The sequence below is a fragment of the Phoenix dactylifera genome, unplaced genomic scaffold (assembly GCF_009389715.1).
Source record: "Phoenix dactylifera cultivar Barhee BC4 unplaced genomic scaffold, palm_55x_up_171113_PBpolish2nd_filt_p 000167F, whole genome shotgun sequence".
Taxonomy (NCBI): domain Eukaryota; kingdom Viridiplantae; phylum Streptophyta; class Magnoliopsida; order Arecales; family Arecaceae; genus Phoenix; species Phoenix dactylifera.
Window position 1 is genome coordinate 392712 of NW_024067708.1, and position 19369 is coordinate 412080.

At 37.1% G+C, this 19369-nt stretch overlaps 1 protein-coding gene across 2 annotated transcripts; it reads left to right on the forward strand.

Annotated features, from left to right (window-relative positions):
* Positions 1 to 271: 271 nt before the first annotated feature.
* Positions 272 to 17633, forward strand: LOC103713919 (protein PSK SIMULATOR 1). Of its 2 annotated transcripts, none has more exons than XM_017844458.2 (13): positions 272 to 709; positions 1080 to 1515; positions 7270 to 7595; positions 7800 to 7892; positions 7985 to 8072; positions 9185 to 9278; positions 12908 to 13005; positions 13235 to 13304; positions 14692 to 14795; positions 16241 to 16357; positions 16465 to 16541; positions 16667 to 16711; positions 16821 to 17633. In XM_017844458.2, exons 2-13 carry the CDS (start codon positions 1189 to 1191, stop codon positions 17335 to 17337), a joined length of 1956 nt encoding a protein of 651 aa, XP_017699947.1. In that variant the 5' UTR covers positions 272 to 709; positions 1080 to 1188; the 3' UTR covers positions 17338 to 17633. The 2 variants fall into 2 exon arrangements, with proteins under 2 accessions (XP_017699947.1, XP_008799192.1); XM_008800970.2 differs by having other exon boundaries at positions 273 to 713.
* Positions 17634 to 19369: the final 1736 nt, after the last annotated feature.

The following is a 19369-nucleotide window of genomic DNA, read 5'->3' on the forward strand; positions in this document are numbered from 1 at the left end:
ACTACCAGCCGTCATGGTGGAAATTAAGCAGTCACCATCGACCGTCAAAACTCTCTTACTGTTCTTAACGGAAAAAAAAACGCTTTTACCGTCCAACGCGCCTTTACGCTATCCTCGCCCCGTGAATCTCTCGGCTGCAGCCGCCCCACACGGCGCGTCAACTCACTTCCACTGCCCTGCCGGTACAGCTTTAAACCCCCCCCCCCCCCCCCCCCCCCCCCCCCCGGGGTTCTCCCCGACCACCCAGAGTCCAGGCCAGCGAGCCCTCATCAAAACTATGTCTCTCCAAATCGTGCTCCTCTGGAACACTGTATATCTACTTGGTTGAACCTAGCCCTGGAAGCCAAGCTGAGAGAGATTTTAGAGAGAGGAGGAGGAAGAGTTGAAGAGAGGGTTTGGGTTTGACCAGATCCACCAGTGGGGTGGGTTTGGCTTAAATTTTTTGGGGGTTGGTGGAGTCTGAGCTCCGGGGCTGCTCAGGAACAGGCCCTTTCTCTCATCTCCACATCTCCTCTTCCTCAATCCTCTCGCTTCCTATCTTTCTCTGTGTCTCTCCATATAGATACTATTTTTCTATTCCTGTGTGTCCTCCAGATGCCGTGGGGAGGACGAAGATTCCATCTTGATCGATCGGTCGATCCATCAATCCAAGAATCAGTTGGTCCGACCATTTTTCGCTCTTCCATGAGCTTCTGATCGATCCCGAATTGTAGGTGTGTTTTTCTCTTTTCCCCTCGCTGTTTCTGTTGTTTTCCTGTTTCGGGGACTTCTAAAGATTGGATTTTTTTTTTTCTCGGGTTTCTTCTGTCTGCTTCTTCCCCGATTCCGATTTTGGGTTTGGGTTTTAATTTCTGATCGCTCAAATGTTTCTTCTTTGATTTATTGCAATGGGACTTTGATTTGGGGTTTTGCTCTTTCTAATTACTCATTTCGGTTCTAAAACCCATGATTTTTTTTTTCTACTTTTTTTTTTCTTTTAATTTTATGGGGATGAGTTGATGAATTGGAGTTCTGGTCGTATTCCCATACTTCATTAAGATTTTCAGTTAAGTTTTTTCTATTTAATTCCTTTCTTTCAGGGATCTTGGGTTCGCATCAAATTCTGCAAGGAATTTTGCAAAAGAGGAAAGAGCTTTTTCATGGGAAAAAGAGGAAGAATTCAGATCAGCTAAAAAAAGGCTCGGTACAATGGGAGGGATTTGCTCAAGGAAATCAGCTGTGGACAAATCTCCCAGCGAAACTACTCTTGACGTCAATGGCTTCAGAGATCCCGGGCCAATGCCGAGCCATTCTCATGATAAGATGCAATGCAATTCCTCAGTTCTGCCTATCGGAAAAGCTGTTGAGAATCAGCTGCAAGAACAATCCTTCTCCAATTTGGCGGTGCCAGACTCAGGGAACATCCTGACTGGTGCTGAAGAGGCTAAGGAGCCGCAATTGTCCAGGGCTTTGTCCCAAAAATCCAGGTCAACTAACTCAAAGTCCACTGGCTCTGCTAAAACCGGGACTACCAAGGCAAGTCCATGCTCGAATACTTTACCTGTTCTTAATTGTATAGAAGGGGAAGTTTTTGAGAACAACTGATCTGTCGGCTTTGAAATAATATAATTGTTTATAATGGCAAGTTTCTTTTGGGTAGTCCTAAATCAGTTGCAATGCAAGTAATGTGTGAAAGCTGTCACGAGTGAGTAATGACAAGTCTCTTTTGGCCGATGAAGGTGCACGAAGTGACTGAATATGCAGTGACAGTCTGAGATGGTTTAGTTTGAATTAAGCATTCCTGCTTTTCATTCTCGTTGCAAATGCTTTTGAGAAATGATGACACAGACATGAAGCTGATCCTTGTTCTTTGTAACTGCAGAAAAATATTAAAGCATCAGAACAACACTGTCATTCCCATCTTAATGACTCTTTTCTATTTTCTTGGTTAAAACACATTTCCAACAAGAAGTACAGTCTAGCCTTTGGCATCTGTTGTCAATAATAATAATAAAAAAAATAGAATGCAGAATTGGAGAGAACCTTGTTTGCTTGTTTTTCCTTGTTTTAAAAAGTCGATTGATGATCACAGTTTGACAGTTCTGAAGGATATGAAGAAGTGAAGGGAAAATGAGAGGAAAAACTGTGCTCCGAAGGTGATGGTTGTTATGAATATGTGGTTATTTGAGAAAGCAAATCTTTGGATTAGCCTTTTGAAAGGAAAGCTGGACCTTAGAAGCAGTAGTGCCCGCATCAGTCAATGCTGTAGAGCCGAGATCAAACTGCTGCTTGTGATTGTTTTTCCTATTGGAACTGCTATTGTTCAGGTTCGGAACTGAGAGTGGAGGAAGCTTGTAATCGGCACCAGAATGAGATTGTACTTGGAATTTGCCCATAAAAAACAATCAAGTCCAATAACATTTTCTCAGTCTTCAATATAATACATCAAAAATCTGCTAGACAGAACAATATTAAAGCAGAATCTTATGGTGTTGGGGGTAGTGTTTTGGGGCTAGAATGGTCATGTGTCTTGTGAACCAGGGTGTTGTTACTGAAGATGGATATGACGGGTTGGATTTTGTAAATGGAAATTATTATGAAGATCAGGAAGTAGGAAATTCTAGCATATTTGTTAAGGATTAGATATTTTGGTGGGAGAAAGAATGGTACTCTAGGTTTCTTGTCAATTTTGAAAGCTATCATGATGTGCAACAAGGTTTTCCTTGTTGAAATCAGGTTGAAATATGGGATATTGTACTAGGTTTTAAATGGACATTTAGGTTCAGGAGTGCGTCCTTCCCAAAAGCTCTTGTAATTTTTGGTTTCACCATTAATCTTGATGCATTTGTTAGACATATTTCAGCGGATGGTATTCAGGGTGATTGTGTTCTCCATGAATGTTTGCAAATTACACATGCATAGGGAAGAGATGTTTTTAGAAAGAAGCCAAGAAATTTAACAATGTTAAGGTACAAAAGCTGTGGTTCATTACACTCTTAAATGTAAGCTTGTGTATCTTTGTTCAGTGCTGGAGATTGTATTTGGCTCTGCAGGTAAATTTCTCATTGAGGTCCTTGTTATTGACACTGATGATGGGGGAAGCTGACATTCTTGGTATGGATATATGTGGAACACCATAGTACCTTATTGCAAACATTTAATTGAATCTTTCAGATAGACTTTTGCAAGATTTGTCTTTATTAGCTGAGGCCTTTGTGTAGCGTAGGTCGAAGCCCTTTTGAGGAATATGGAAAAGGAAGTCCAACAGGATGGGCTGAAAAGAAGATTAGGATGGAAATATTGAGGTAGAATTTGGAGGCAATTTAATTTGGCATTGGATGGGAGGCAAACTTAAAGAAATCCAACATATTGACCAGAAATAAATGAGATGGGGCCTTTCATGTTTATAACTCTTTAAAACTTTTTTGCTTTTGCCTGACCATGGTATAGCACCTACCTTTGTACATGGCTTCAATTGCCATCAAACAACCTCCAGATCTTGCAACCTGTAATCTTTAAGAAGTGAATATGCTTAAGAAAGAAAAATGTCACCGGTTTGTTCTTAAATTTGTGCCTTTCATCAACACATAAACAAGAATTCAAAGGACATTTATGAAGTTGTTGAATATGATCTTAATTGATAATGGCTAGTGTGATCCATGTTAATTTTTATCATATTAATAAGGGTCTTCATTCAAATCCAATGTTCATTATTTGTATATCTATGATAACCCCCATTTTTTACCATAATGCCCATTTGTTGAATTGTTTAGTTTCAAACTCCTAATCAACTCTTTTATTTTCTTGTCGTTCTGCTTGTGCTGTACTATCTGCACCTCTTGCCCTAGGTCAAGATTTTAACATTGTGCAATCATGGGGATTATGGGATGGTCAATGAGTATATTAAGGATCTCATGCAGCAGCTTCTTCGCATTAGGGTTGCAAATAAATTATCACATACTAGGGGGAAATCAGATTTGGGCTGGTTTGAAAATTCTCCTTATAAACAACAGATAACAATGAATTGAGGTAATTAAAGAGGTAAAAGAGAAGGTAAATGGTGGATTAGAGAAGAAAGCAGGTTGAGAGAATAGAGTCCAGAATTAAGGAAAACAACCACAATGGAGCTAACTCAGTCAAAATATTCCACAAATTATACATCATTTATCATTCATCATGGACCTCTATTATTAACTCTATAACCCCACAAAAGTATATAATTTTAATAATCCTAAAAGGACTTCCAACTTGTAATGAACCTCGGACCTAACTTAACTGAGGTATCTGAATTGGACTCCTTAGGAACTGAAAGTTGCACCACTTTAAAACTGCTCATTTTCTTTACGAGAGGCAAACAACTACTTCCTAAAAGTAGTAGAGTTTGTACTCTGGTATAATCTTACTATAGGAAGCCACAAAACCGTTTGAAAACATGATTGTGATGACTTAAACCTTTTCTGTAATTAAGCTGGATCTAAAGACAGGCATTCTACTAAACAACCACTTGGGAAAATGCCCTTAAATTAACATGAAAACTGCATGACATTATGGGCACAAAACTGACTCCCAGAAGACTCAGTAAAGATCCCTAAGATTCAATCAAATGGCAATTAACTGAAATTAAACACCAAGAATTAAAAGTATCTGAATTTAAACCTAAACTACATCATATGCTTCCCCTGTGTGGATCTTCTGATCCATGATCTGCCGTACCGGCCGGTACGGGCCGTTACGTATCGGTCCGGCTTGGGACTGGTACCGGATCAGCATGAAATCCGGTACCCGTGGTTTATTGTTGGAGGACTGGTACGGGACCAATACGGACCGATTCGGGACCGGTACGGGACCTGTCCGGGCCGCTACCGGTACGCCGACCGGTATCGATACAGCGGACCTTGTTCTGATCCACTAATGGATCTCCATAATTTGGTGGCAAGTTTGCATGTACGATTTGCTAGTCATCATACAATTAGATGGTTAAACACTTAAATCGGTGCTATATCTGAGAAGGCTAACACTACATCTGATCTAATCGAATTCTGCCTAAACCTATGAAAAGGCTCTAGCATCTGACTTTAAGAGGGCATCATATTGAAGTTTTGAAGGAGAAATTTTAATTGGATATTAGTCCATTGGGCTCTTCTTTTTACTCTTACTTTTATTCTTCTTTATAGATTCTCCTCATGTTCTCTTCTTTCTCTCATTGTATGATTCTATTTATTTGATCCACTTCCCCTTTTTCTTCTGTCTCATTTAATTTTTTCTCTCTTTTCTTATGACAAACTACAGGTATATATATAGCAGGTTATTTCTGGGTCATAAGGCCTAAATTCATACATGGAAGAATTTGCTTTGGTAACTATAGAAAAGGAGTTGTTTGCTGTTATTTCAGACAAATCAATCCCAAATCTTACCCTAAATTGGTCCAATACTTGAGGTGTCCAAATATAATCTAGGATACATCATGTACAAAGTAAAATGAGCATGGTGAAATAATGAGAATTTACTTTTGCAATGAAAGCAATATGTAGTGATCTTGAATTGTTCATGGTGGAAATGGCACTCATGACTGATCTCACGTGTTTGGTTAGAGAAGGAGCTGTTTGTTGTTATTTCAGACAGATCAATCCCAAATCTTACCCTAAAGTGGTCCAATACTTGAGGTGTCATGTCCAAATGTAATCTAGGATATGTCATGTACCAAGTATAATGAACTTGGTGAAATAGTGAGCATTCACTTTTGCAATGAAAACAATTAGTGATCTTGGAATTTCATGGTGGAAATGGTATTCATGACTATCTCATGTGTTTGGATAGAGGAAATGGAGACTTTTGAAGAGCAGAGAATTAGGTACAATGGTTAAGTCTTCTCGTGAATGTGGGACTACCTCATGATCTACCATCTTTAAAGAGATTATTATGCTGTGATAAGCAAGTTTCCCGAATATGTCACCTTAAATTTAGTGAGTGAATCTCCAAATGGCTTTCAAGTAAGAAACAAGCTAAGTTAAGCAAATATTTTGGTTGGATTTGTAATGATTCCTGTAGCTGCATTTTTTCAAAATGAGAAGCGGCATTAAAGCATATGGGGCTTCTCTTATTGAAGGGAGATTAATAAAATGACGAGGGATGACCATTCACATGAGGGAAACCCTACATCAGCAAGGTCATGACTGTTGCAGAAGCCAGAACTTTTATTAGCATGCATGACTTATAACTGTAATAATATAAGGGGGCTTAGTAAAGCTCTCACTTTGGCCGGTCAAATAGGTGAGTCAATATAACTTGTGCATCCTGAAAGACATCCATCTTTGAAATGGAAAAAAATGTGATTGACTTTGCAAGGGAATCTAGTAGTGGCAGCACAAACGGCTTATTACCAGATTGGTAGGGATGGATGTTCTATGCACGGGCATGTTCAAAGTTCCAAAAATCTTGATAACCCTCATTTTTCATTCTTTAAGCATTTTTCAGATTAAAGCAATACAAAACCTATCAGCTCCTGGATATTTATAGCTGATCGCACAAGTACATTCCTATGATGCTGTTAGCTTCACGATTGCCGCTATCTTGCTATGTTTTGAATTTCAAACAGAGTTAATATCTTTTCATTCTTGGATTACTAATTAAGCAGGTTTTGTTAATAAATTCATATTATATTGCTTGTAAGCAGGTTATATCAGTAGTTTTCTATTGAATTTGTCGTGTTGTTCCATAGGAGGTAAATTCATTGACTAGACTGGGTAATATACGATGGTTGGGATTCCTGCTTAATGCTTTCCTAGATCACTTTGCCAATACTTGCACTGCAAGTACTGTCTTGAGTATGGATAACAAGCCATTAGCTATAGTAGCTACCAAAACCTGTATCTTTTACTTATTACCTACCAGTATGCGTTAAACAAAATTGCATGATGGAACCTCAAGAGTCAAGATTCTCTAGCTTGTCACTCAAAAATATAGGAACTTTCTTTGTATTGTTGTATGTGATCTTACATTTTGGTTTTCCAAGTCCTTGTTGTTTCACTTTCCGCATTTTGTTCACATATTCCTGCATAATCTTACAATTTCCAGTATGTACAATTATGTGTTCAGTCTTTGCTGACTTTTTATGCCTCTTAAACCTACTTTCTTGGATTTCTCCATGTACCTTCACTGCTTCAAATGTCCTATATTTTGTAATTTACCATAGTTTTTTTAGATGTGTGTTAGCTCCTTAAAGTAATTATCATTTCTCCGTTGTTGAGATTCTTTACCTAGATGCTTTAAGATGCTAATTTTGCATAACAGGTTTCAGAAGTGAGCTCCTATTTAGGCAGGGCAGGTACTGTAGGGCTTGGGAAAGCAGTGGAGGTATTGGACACACTTGGTAGTAGCATGACAAGTTTGCACCTCAGTAGTGCTTTTGTATCAGCTACGACAACAAAGGGCAATAAAATATCTATTTTGGCTTTTGAGGTTGCCAATACAGTAGTTAAAGGTGCCAATCTTATGCAGTCACTGTCAAAAGAAAGCATAAAACATTTGAAAGAAGAGGTGCTTCCCTCAGAAGGCGTGCAACATTTGATATCTAAAGATATGGATGAGTTACTAAGGATTGCTGCTGCTGACAAAAGGTTCACTGTTGAAGTCATTCGTTCATTTTGTTCAGATTCAATTGCTTAAAAGTATCACATATTCAATTTCAATAATTTTCAAATGGACATTTATTTTGATGAGATTCTATTTTTTTAGTATCTCACTCCTCATAACTGTGGATGCTTTGTTCAATGCATTCTACCTCTTCAATAAAGGATTGACTTCTGATGTCATGTCAACAGGGAAGAATTGAAAGTGTTCTCTAAAGAGGTTGTCCGTTTTGGAAATCGTTGCAAGGATCCTCAGTGGCATAACTTGGATCGTTATTTTGACAAGTAAAAATTCATCCGGCTCCTTTGTAGTTATGGCTGAATGCTTTTTGGTTTTCGCAGCATTCACATGTATATTTTGTAATTGTATATGATAGACTAGCATCAGAACTTACAACTCAAGAACAGCTGAAAGAAGCGGAAGCAGTGATGCAGCAACTGCTGACGTCAGTTCAGTATACAGCTGTGAGTATCTTTATTTACTGATTTGGTTGAGATAAGATGGGTGTCTTTTATCTAATTGCATATCTTCAGCTGGTCCGCTATGATGTTAGATGCAAAATAACCATGACTGTTTTGATGCATGTTAGGCTGAGATGATGCTTTAGCTGTTGGTAGGCATGCTTGAGATGATGCATTGAAAAAATGTGCAAAATAAGTGGATTGAATGAAACTTCAACGAGGTCAAGTGCTGCTTCTCTTTCATGAACATAATTATCATGGATTTTAAGTGCCAGTTGGCACAGCGGCAAGACAGAATATACTGTGCCTATGCCTTTCCAGCATGCAGCACAAGCACAGCACCAGAAATTCCCAAGTCAATTCTTCATCAATCTAATTGAATATCTACTGAACATCTTCCACTGAGATAAACCTTAAAAAAAAATGATAAAATTATTCATTTTAACTATTGTCACATGCATCCTCACCACTTACAATAATAATCTGCGTTTCTTGTATCTTCCCACTCTTCTTCTTAGTCATTTGTGGCTTCTAGCTTGCGATTTACTTGTTCTCCTTAGTAATGCCTTAGCTGGTTTCAAGCTCCTCATTATCACTCATTTTGGGTTTGAGATCGTCATGGACATCGGTGTTATTGGGTTTGATCTTCTTGATGCCAACCTTTTCTGGGTCATGGGTGTTTAATTTATCATCACCCTTCCTTCGAAGATTGTCAGTCTCTCTGCCAGAACTCAAGGGATAGAGAGATACAGGGGTTGTTCTTTGACGGAAGCTATAACCTGCAAATATGTAAAAGATAGGTATTTAAATGCATTTAATTTGTAAAGCGAGGAGCTATAATGCTATATGCAAAAAAAGAATCTAGGTTTCTAGCAATCAGGGGAAATGTCAGTACATTATAATTTTTCATACTGATATTTAATCAAGAAGTGTTGTAAATTTTTTTGCTTTATTCTAATATTTTTGCAGTATATTCATTTATGTATATGGATAGCCTGACCATCAACTTCTGTATGATCTTGGCTACTTTTTTCCCAGTTTCCATACTTAGGGCTTTTTTCTTGGTTTTTTCAATTTTACTTACAATTAATATTATTATCGTTTGTTTCTTTTAGGAACTGTATCATGAGTTACATGCCTTAGATAGATTTGAACAAGATTATCGGAGGAAACAACAAGAAGAGGATAATCCAAATGCAGTTCAAAGAGGTTAGTTGCTCTTGTATCTGACCTTCTAAGCTAGTATGATGGAGATCATATGTTACATCTCATATCTTTTACCTTGTTGTGGCCATTTCTGTATGGCTGGCTATGTCAGTTTTTTGAGCAATCTTATGCTCAGTTTGGATACTTAATGGAGGAGAGAAACAAGGGAAGAGAAAAGAAAAAAAGAAAAGAACAAGTGGTTCTCTCTGCTTTTGCTCAGACTAGGGAGAAAAGAGAGGAAACTTTTGTGGCTGATAAGGATATTAAGAAGTACTAATCGAATGCTCCTTTCTTTTCTTTCCAAATCTCTCCACCATTCGAGAGAGAAGAACATTGAGTCAGGATAGAACCTCTTCTCTCCATTTTTTCTCCTCTCTTCCCATTTTATATTGTAATGAGGGATTTTTTTTACTCTCTTCTTTGTAGGATGGCAATACTTAACCTGTTTAACTTGATTCAACCCATTTTAGGTTGGGTTAGGTGACCTATTTAATAAAATGGTTAGGTTCAAGTCTGGATTTTTGACCTGCTTAATAAAAAGGTTACGTTCGGGTTGGCAAATTTTTAACCTAACCTAGATCCGACCCGATTGCCTCCCCTACTCTTTTGTATCTATTCTCTTGCTCTCCAAATCTCTCAATCCAAACGAAGTGTTGGTCATCTCTAGAAGTATTGGATAATTCTTCAAAATAATTAGATCTTTTTCATGGTGAGAAAGTGATAATCTTTAATATTTAATCACTAATGGCATCTTTTAGATTTTCGAGCTATAGCATTGGTTATATGCTGTTAAAGTACATGCATAATTTATGCCTCTGTATATATAGATTTTTTTTATAAGTTAGATGGTGCACATATAACACATTTCATCATATTTTGGATAATTTATATAATATGATTAGATTATTAATCTGGGTATGTACTAAATCTTTATATGCAAATTAATTAATGTGGTGGTGTTACTAAGACACCTGTTAATCTCATAACGTACTAAAACTTTATACGAGAAGAGGGCATCAAAATCTGTCCTCTCTCACATTTGCTCAATATCAAACAGTTAAGAAGTGAAGCTAAGATGCCATGCCAATATAGGCCAAATGCTCTTCCATGCCTCGTAAATTGGCTTTTCTTTCATAAGAGAGTAGAAAGAGGGAAATTAGAAAATTCCGACAATATATAGTAATTGGAATAGTGAGATGAAAAAAAAGTATAGTAGAGGAGCTAAAAGCAGAGGACAAGTGTTTAAGCAAGCTAGAGAGTAGATAAATGTTTTCAAGCAATAAAAACTTGAAGCAGACCAATAGAAACAAAAGAAATGTAAATGAAAAAAATGAGAAGAATAAACTGCGGTGATTAATATTTGGAAAAGGAAGTGAATTTTTTTTACAGTATACTATGGCATAGAAAACAAAGCTTAGGAAATCTAGCAAAATATAGAAGATAATTCTGATAATTTGACAGCTTGCAGATTTAAATTTCCCCTCTAATCAACACTGAAGCTAGGAGTCTCAACATGACATATTGGGGGAAGAAGCTGCCGCCTAAAACCAGAGATGAAAACGGAAGACTATGGTTGACAGCGCTGATTACTATAAGTATATGCATATTTTCATCACCCATGATCTCAAGAGGACGCCCACTCTGTTTCAAGTTTCTTCAGACCTGTCTTGCCCTTGATCTATATATCTCTAAATCCCTCTTTATCTCTTTCTCTTCTGAGGGAGGACAAAAGAGAAGGAGGCGGGAGAAGATGATTGGTTTAGTGGGTAGGAGGCAAGTTTGCAGGGCAGGAGATGAGGTTCAAGGATAGAAGAAAAATAATACTTTTTATCTTTTGTTTGAGCCTTCAACAAACTGGAGAAATCAGGTGCCTTTGACAATCGGAATGCGACCTCTCACAACCACCAATCAGAGGTTCTGGGAAAACATCATGAAAGGGTTGGACATTGCAATCCTATTGTTCGCTTTTTCTCACAATAAAAAAATTTTTTGGCCCCTCTATTCCTTATCCGATCCTACCACTTTTGGCATTGTAAAAATGGGTTGTGGGTTAAACTTGCAATAAACCTAGAGGTTTGATATGACCCTAGTGCAACCAAAGCTAGTTTTACACTTTTGGGGCTAGTTTTTCCAAAATATTGACTTGAACTCGTTGAGATACACATCCATCATCTCAATTTGCATTCCAAATGACAGGTTGTATTATCTGGTTACAACAGGAAGGTGGATGTTGTATCTTTAATCTCTAGTTATATACTAACTTTCCACATTATTATCCGATATTTTAAAGAGAGCGGGAGGTGGGGTTGGTTTTTAATCTTAGTTTTCACCTCTACTGGTACAAAGGCCACTTGAAGTGTGAGATACAAGGACTACAACATCTTGAACCATGGGTCATCTTTCACTCTTCGTTTTTGACACCCAGCCACTGTACTCCATGCCATCATATCTTCCTACTAGCTACCTGATCCTATCTCTTGGACAATCTTATTCCCTTTTTTGATGGCTACTTCCTCCACTTCGTCATTGCAAATGACACCTCTACACATCCTCATGGACTACCCATCATCTCTTCTCAGTCAGTAAATTACACCCCACTCCGTCTGTCTTCCTCCTTAATAGCCCTCTTGTAGGTGGCATTAGTGTTACAAAATGGTGCTAGACGTTGATGAAAAAAGAGGTGGAGATATGTGGAAGGATGCAAGGCAGAGTTTATAGAGGTTGCAGGTGGAGCACTTGGGGGAAGATAGGTCAGAAGAGATGTGGCAATGGCAGCAACAAATATACTAGTGGTAGGAGTGCTGTGTTAAAATATGTATAGCTCTAACCAACAGATGGATAGTGGTATGGTAGAGCAGCACAAAAAAGATCTATTTCATTTTTTAAATTTTTTTTCAAGCAAAATTAAAATTAAAATAGTATAACTCTGTAATAGATGCATTGAATTTTTTTTATCAACTATTTCTTAATAAAAATTATGATTGAAATGGTATAGGTCCATTTTATGGCTAGTCAACTACTGAGATAGTCTCCTTTATCCTAATGAGGGCATCTTGATTAATACATTAAGTAAAAATATGCACATCACTTGATTTATTGCAGTAAGAGATTAATAGGCGATCGTAGCAATCATTACAATCAAATTAGTTAGAAATGCATAATGATCCAAAATTATCATATGTTAATTAATCTTTTGCAATAACTTTATTGGGATGCAAATGATTCTGCAAGGTCGTATGAGAAAATGAACCTACTGAGCACATACCGTACAGCCATGATAACATAATGCAAAGAGTGAGGAGCGACAACTAAGTTGCTGTTTTTGTTTGGCACATTTTATATCTAGTTTAGAGTATTCTGAAAAACTATAGTTGTGCTGGATTCAACTCATACATATATAAGCACTGTATGATAGATAGTATATATGCAGCTAAGTAAAAACGGTGCCTGTATCAATGTAGATAGTATGTGGATACAACGAACTAATATTGATGCTTCTATTCATTTATTTTATGTTCTTATTTTTTTGAAATGATTTTTTCTGTAAGTAACTTTAGTCTTTGAACTTTCTGAATCTATTTTTCTTTGTTCTGCCAAATGTTGGATGATGCAAGTTTCTCGTTGATACATAGGGGACAATCTCCAAATTCTAAGGCAAGAGTTAAAGAGCCAGAAGAAGCATGTCAAAGGCTTAAAAAAAAGATCACTTTGGTCCAAGAATTTAGAAGAGGTAGGTAGGTTTAATTTACATTTGATGTCTTCCATGGCATTCAATGTACAATTTAATTGTAGAGTCTTATCACTTGTAATTTTTCCATATTAGAACAGTTCTATGTTCTTGTGTAAGTTAGGTTTATGTCCAAGCTGTCAAATGCCATAATATGAATGCTAGCTATGGGTGTTGAAAGAGATTTCTTTTCTCTGCTCCGGTTAAAGGAACTTATATACTTCTTCTGTAGGTCATGGAGAAGCTTGTAGACATTGTCCACTTCTTACATTTGGAGATTCATGGTGCATTTGGAAGTGCTGGTATATTACTTTAACCTTCTATTTACTTGTGTAAGACCATTTTCTTTGTTCTTCACTGGTGCTTAAAACCTAGTGAACTGCTATGAATTCCTTTGTTGTTACCTTCTCTCTGGGACATTGTTCAAAAACAGAACCAACAATTGGAATACTTGATCATCAGTGTCCTCAATCCCTCATCATACATCAGCAATTGTCTTAACCTTTAGCAGATTGTGTTCACTTACATTTCCTCTTGTCTATTGCAATTTTTTTATCTTGATACCTGCTTTCATGATTATAAGGGTGAGCTAGATCTGGTCAAGGACCTGTAAACTTTGTTGGTTGTATAAACAGATTAACATTAAGACAGAAAGCTTTGTTTAGACAATGATTCAAAATGGAGGATGCTCACTGGTTGAGTTAGTAAAGTCTTTCATGTGGATATAAAGGAGGCCAATGTTTGATTCGACCCTTAGCCCAATTTTTCACCAGGCTTCCATCCATGAGAGAGAGAGAGAGAGAGAGAGAGATTTAAAACTGAAATGTCTTTGCTGATCTGCACATCATGCTTACATGTTTCCCTGAATAAGCAATTGCAGCTTTTTCATGTTATCATATGTAATTTCAGTTTTGTTGTCCGAGACCATATTTTTAATGATTTGGAAGGGTTAGAGTTTCACGAATAAGGCTAATGTTGGTGATGGGTTGGCACAGAACATATGGGTGCTGTATTCTGCTGTCGCAAGTACTTGGTTGTACCCACATGCACAAATATTTGATAATCTTCATTAATACACCAAAGATACATGAACATATACTACAGAGTTAAATGTGTTAGATTGTGTTCTTGTGTTTGCTAAGGAATGAACCCATGTGCTTTTGTAATACACTACTGATTCTTAGATTCCTCACACCATTACCACTTAGCATATATGGCTGTTGTTTGTAAATTTTCAGAGTATAGGAATTCTTCTGATCAATAACTAAAATAGATCTTTTCTATAATTTGAATTAATCATCTTTTATTTGAATGAAGCATAAAATCTTCAATGTAAATTTTGGAACATTGGCATGTATTTCATATTTGTTAGTTTCAGTTGTGCCTGTAGAAGTACTCAAGTAAATGTTATCTATATTTATTTGGCATCTTCCACTACATCAACCTTCTTTTTTGAGTAATTTATGTTTTCATTTTAGTTTCGCTGCAGAATTATGTAGACCATTTTTATTACTATTTTAAATTAATGTAGTTGATAACAGACATTGAATTTTACTTTTCCAAGGAATGAATGATGAAGAGAAATTTACAAAACTTGATCAAATAGTTCTTCCAAGGCTTGCTGGTTAATGTTATGGCTTTTGTGGTTATATATGTTGTTGAAAGAAATTTTTGTTTATCAAACTGTAGATAGCGATAAACCAGTTAAGGCATCTGTCAACAGTCATAAAAGATTGGGTCCTGCTGGCCTTGCATTGCACTATGCAAATATCATCAGTCAGATAGACACACTCGTAAGTCCTGGCTCCATTTGACATCTATTATTGTCGCACTTTTATTGTTATTTTGTGCTCTAACAAGTTTGTTCCTTCATTTGATATTTGGCATTGTCCAAGAATATTATCTCTTGGAGTACTCATGAAAATCCATATTTATATTATTTTCAATTCATGCAATTTATATTTTGTTTTTCCTCAAACTTAATGCAATGTAAACCATGCGCACTGTCATACTTGTAATCTTATCTCATTTGTTTTAGTCATCTGTTCATTCAGGTGCTTACTCATGTTTTTGCGGAGCAAAGGCATCTTAAATCTTTGAGGAATATTATCTAATTATATTGCCTTTGCTCAGTGGCATTTGTACTGCCTGTTCGCACCTCCATCGATACTCATAAAATAATATTAGACTGCTGAAAACCAAATGTTGTTTTGAAATAATTGTTCTTTTAGGCAAGAATATTTCCATATGGGTTTACATTTGCTGCATTAGTTAGATATACCTCAAGAATATGTGGTTAAAATAAAAATTGTGATATATGAAATCAGTTTATGAACATTTAAGCTACTAGAGCAGTAGGTTAGTCTGTGTTATCTATAAGATTTAGTTCAAAAGGGAACTCCTTAGTAAATTAGTGGGACCTAATGAACCTTGTTCGTAACTTTATGCTTATCATTGTAAGAATCTTGATGTAGAACATTGCAGGTTATCTAGGGAACTTTGGCATCATATTCCAAACTGAAAACATACTAGCAACAGAAAACAATAAATTGATCTTAGCAATAGTTTGTTGTTTTGTAGCATTTATAACTAATGCAGAATATGGTTTTCTAAATAAAGGTGTTAGCTAGAGATTTTAATTGTTGTTCCTGAACAACATGCCTTGTTTAAATGGGGATTTATTAAGCATGTCTTGATACTTGTTTCGTTCTGAAGTTACTTTATGAGGAAGATGATATGTTTATGTTTGAAGCTTATCTCTTCTGCCACTGTCCTTACTGTGAAGGGTATTTCTCATCTTTTTAATCAATCATTTTCTTTTGTTCTTCTAATACAGGTGTATTTGAATATTTAGCCCTAATTTTGACTTTGCATATTTATGGAGATATTAATATTATTGATTTGTTGGCAAACTGCTGATAATTTTTTTGAGCAATGCCCAGGATCTGAATCCTGGACCTCCCAAAGGGCAAGTCCTTGAGGTGAGGTGCCAACCGAGTGTTTTAACAGTTGTGGGCAAACTGCTCACAGTTTCATGTCAACTCTTCTACTATCTTTCCAAACCTGCAGTTTTGTACCCATTTTTTCCTTGAACATGCAATTTTTCTGACATGCTTTCTTTAGAAGCATGTCAATTGGGTGATCATAGTTACTCAGAAGGTTTATAAAATTTTAATACAAAAATTGATTTTTCAGTTTAGATACATCTCTCTCTAACTATAATTTAGTTATTCTTCAGGTTTCTCGGTCAAGTTCTGTGCCTCAAAATACAAGGGATACATTGTACCAAGGATTGCCACCCTGTATAAAAAGTGCTTTGCGATCTAAATTGCAATTGTTTCAAGTCAAGGAAGAGGTATATAATGTGTCAAAGCTGCCACCTGCTCAAACTCGAGAAGTGACCATGAAAACTAGTTCAACGGATATCTAATTGAAATGCTTATATTCTATATGCACATGCAGCTTACTGTTCCTCAAATTAAAGCAGAGATGGAGAAAACATTGCGATGGCTTGTCCCAATTGCCAATAACACAACCAAGTAATTTTGCTTCCCATATAATGTCTTCCTTCATCAGTGTACTGCCAAGTATAGGACTTTTTAATATATCAAATGATAATTTCCTTATGTGTTTCTGTTTGCTTCTGCAATTGAAACCATATCAGGGCACACCATGGTTTTGGCTGGGTTGGAGAGTGGGCAAACACTGGGTCAGTAGCCAAGTAGCTGATCATTGTTTTCCATTTTCTTAGAGATACTTTCAAATTTTAGGATCCACATTCCAGATTGAGTTATTTGTACCTTTTTTAAAACTTTCAGGTCTGAGATAAATCGAAAACCAGCTGGGCAGACTGACCTGATCCGGATTGAGACACTTCACCATGCTGACAAGGAGAAAACTGAAGGATATATCCTTGACCTTGTTGTGTGGCTTCACCACCTTATCAGCCTTTCTAGACCTGGCAATGGAGGTGTCAGGTCTCCCATTAAATCCCCAGTTCGCTCGCCCACCAAGAAGGCTTTAACAGTCAAATTGCCTGCACCAAGCGCCCCATCTTCCATGCTCACACAAGAAGACCAAGAAATGCTACGGGATGTCAACTTTAGAAAATTAACTCCAGGAATCAGCAAAAGTCAGGAGTTCGACACGGCAAAATCGAGACTCTGCAAGCACAACAGGTTGAGCAAGAGCAATAGTCATTCTCCAACCAGCAATAGTAAGAAAGACTTCTTTTCAATGAGAAGGCCGTCCATGGTTCCCATTATCGACTTTGACCTTGACAAATTAAAAGCTCTGGATGTAATCGATAGAGTGGATGATCTTAGAAAACCATGATTCAATAGTAAAAGATGAACAATGGATTGGTGAGGCCATCCTGATCGGCATGCCTGGGTTCCTAGTGTCATAGCAGTGAAATTTTATTCGGAAGATAAACGTTCTTATGTAGTGGCAGCCCTAAGAGATAAATTACGAGCAGTGAAGGTGGGATTTTGTATGTAGAGATAGGGATGGTGATCGTGGTTGATTTGTATTATAAAGTTCGGTGGTCGATGTAGAAAGAAAGAATTGGTGCAGCATTACTTTCATGCAATGAATTTTCTAATAATCAAAGTTCTACATGGTTGTCTATGCATAGTTAGTCTACTATAAATGTCAAAGGATTGTAAATTTTTCTCAAACAAGGGAAAAGAAAGTGGAAGACCATTTGAAGTTTGCTGCCCTGAAGGTTCTTGTGCTCCCATACTAACACAAAGTAACCCTCATGTGGTTCCATATCATGCAAGTTTGCTAGACTTCTGCAGTCCCTCTATTCCAGCAAGCATCAGGCCAGTAAGACATAACTATTGTGTCAATAAGCATCATGCTAGCGAGATATGTTGCATTTGCAGAAGGGAGATGAAACTGTGGATAAGCTGTCAACTTTATACTTGCTCTTTATCAGATGTATGTTGAGCATGTTTTGTGTGTCAATTTCCTGTGATTCTGTGTCTATGCAGTTCTTCATGTGTGAGCTTCTCTTCTGTTCAGAGGAGGCCACACCCAACAGGCGCAGAGAGCACTCCAATTTACCAGCGCTTGCACTACACACATTCAGGGACATGAGCCTGCTAAACAACTAATCTCCAGAATAGCAGAGCTCTTGAATGTCATAATTAGATGCTCTTGCGCCCAGCCTGAATAACCTGTTACCACAAGTTGAGAAAACAAGAACCGGTAAATTAACTGGATCACAACAATCATCTATACCATAAGAGATGATTGATTATCTATAAAACGTTCTCTAACAATTTGTGATAATCAAAGAATCAGCATGAGCAATAGCATTTGTATATCTAGCTAAATTCTCACACTTTGCATATCATATTTGAGATTACAGCTTCGAAACAAAATTCAGCACTAAAAAACCTTGTTTGCTGAGGGAAAGACCTGCTGATTTAGATGTAAATACAGAAGATTTTGTTCACATAACATATTTTTCAACAATCATACACAAGCTGCTCTTTTTTCTTTCCCCCAAGAAAACACACGAGCTGCTTGTTCGAAAATCATGTATTATGTTACAGCCACCATTGATCTTTCTTGCTAGTGTAGGTACCGTGTCCACCCCCAGATGATCGAACCTCACCTCATCTACATTGTTTTGGAGCTGGAGATTGCTCAACTAAGAATGGGCAGATGTCCAACTTCAACAGTTTCAACTTCAACCAAGAATTCCCTTTCCTGAAGTTGCTCAAGATGCGAAAAGCAGCCTGGCTAACACCGCCATCGAACAAACGAAGGGGAAGCTTGTCAAGAAATTCGCAATCAATTAGTAATGCCAAGCAGACTGCTCAACATTAACTGTAAGTAGCAAGTGTACATAAATATATCATGCAGCAAATGGAAGCATATATTTTACTGCAGCGACCATCTGCATCAATCCAATAGCGCTTGCAGAGAATTTCTGAACCTGTTAGAACCCAGTAAATGCTATCAGCAGCATAATAGAATGTGATAAAATGGTAGCATTTCGCTACTGGTTAATTGATGGAAATGTAAACATAAAGTTATGAAAATTTTACAACTGACCGATCCATTTCCAGAGGATCCTGTGTTTCAATAAAATTGCTATAGAATACAGGGAAATCTCCAAGTATTTGCTAAGAACGAGCTAGAAGTGTTTGAATTGAACTTAATAAAACACATAGAGAACAAGACAATTACTAACGTGATTTATAAATAGAGACGTAGATTTTATTCCAAAAACCAACCTGCATGGACATTTATTGGTATATGGACAACATTAAAGAACATTTATTGGTTAATTGTTGTCCCTCTACCAAGAGGACCTCTCTAGGTCGCACTTCACCACAATTGCAAATAGTAC

Excerpts from the sequence above, each read along its gene's own strand:
- LOC103713919 (XM_017844458.2), top strand. The coding sequence starts at position 1,189 with ATGGGAGGGATTTGCTCAAGGAAATCAGCTGTGGACAAATCTCCCAGC. Across the intron at positions 1,516-7,269 it reads CTAAAACCGGGACTACCAAG|GTTTCAGAAGTGAGCTCCTA; the intron begins GCAAGTCCATGC and ends TTTGCATAACAG. Across the intron at positions 16,712-16,820 it reads GGAGAGTGGGCAAACACTGG|GTCTGAGATAAATCGAAAAC; the intron begins GTCAGTAGCCAA and ends TAAAACTTTCAG.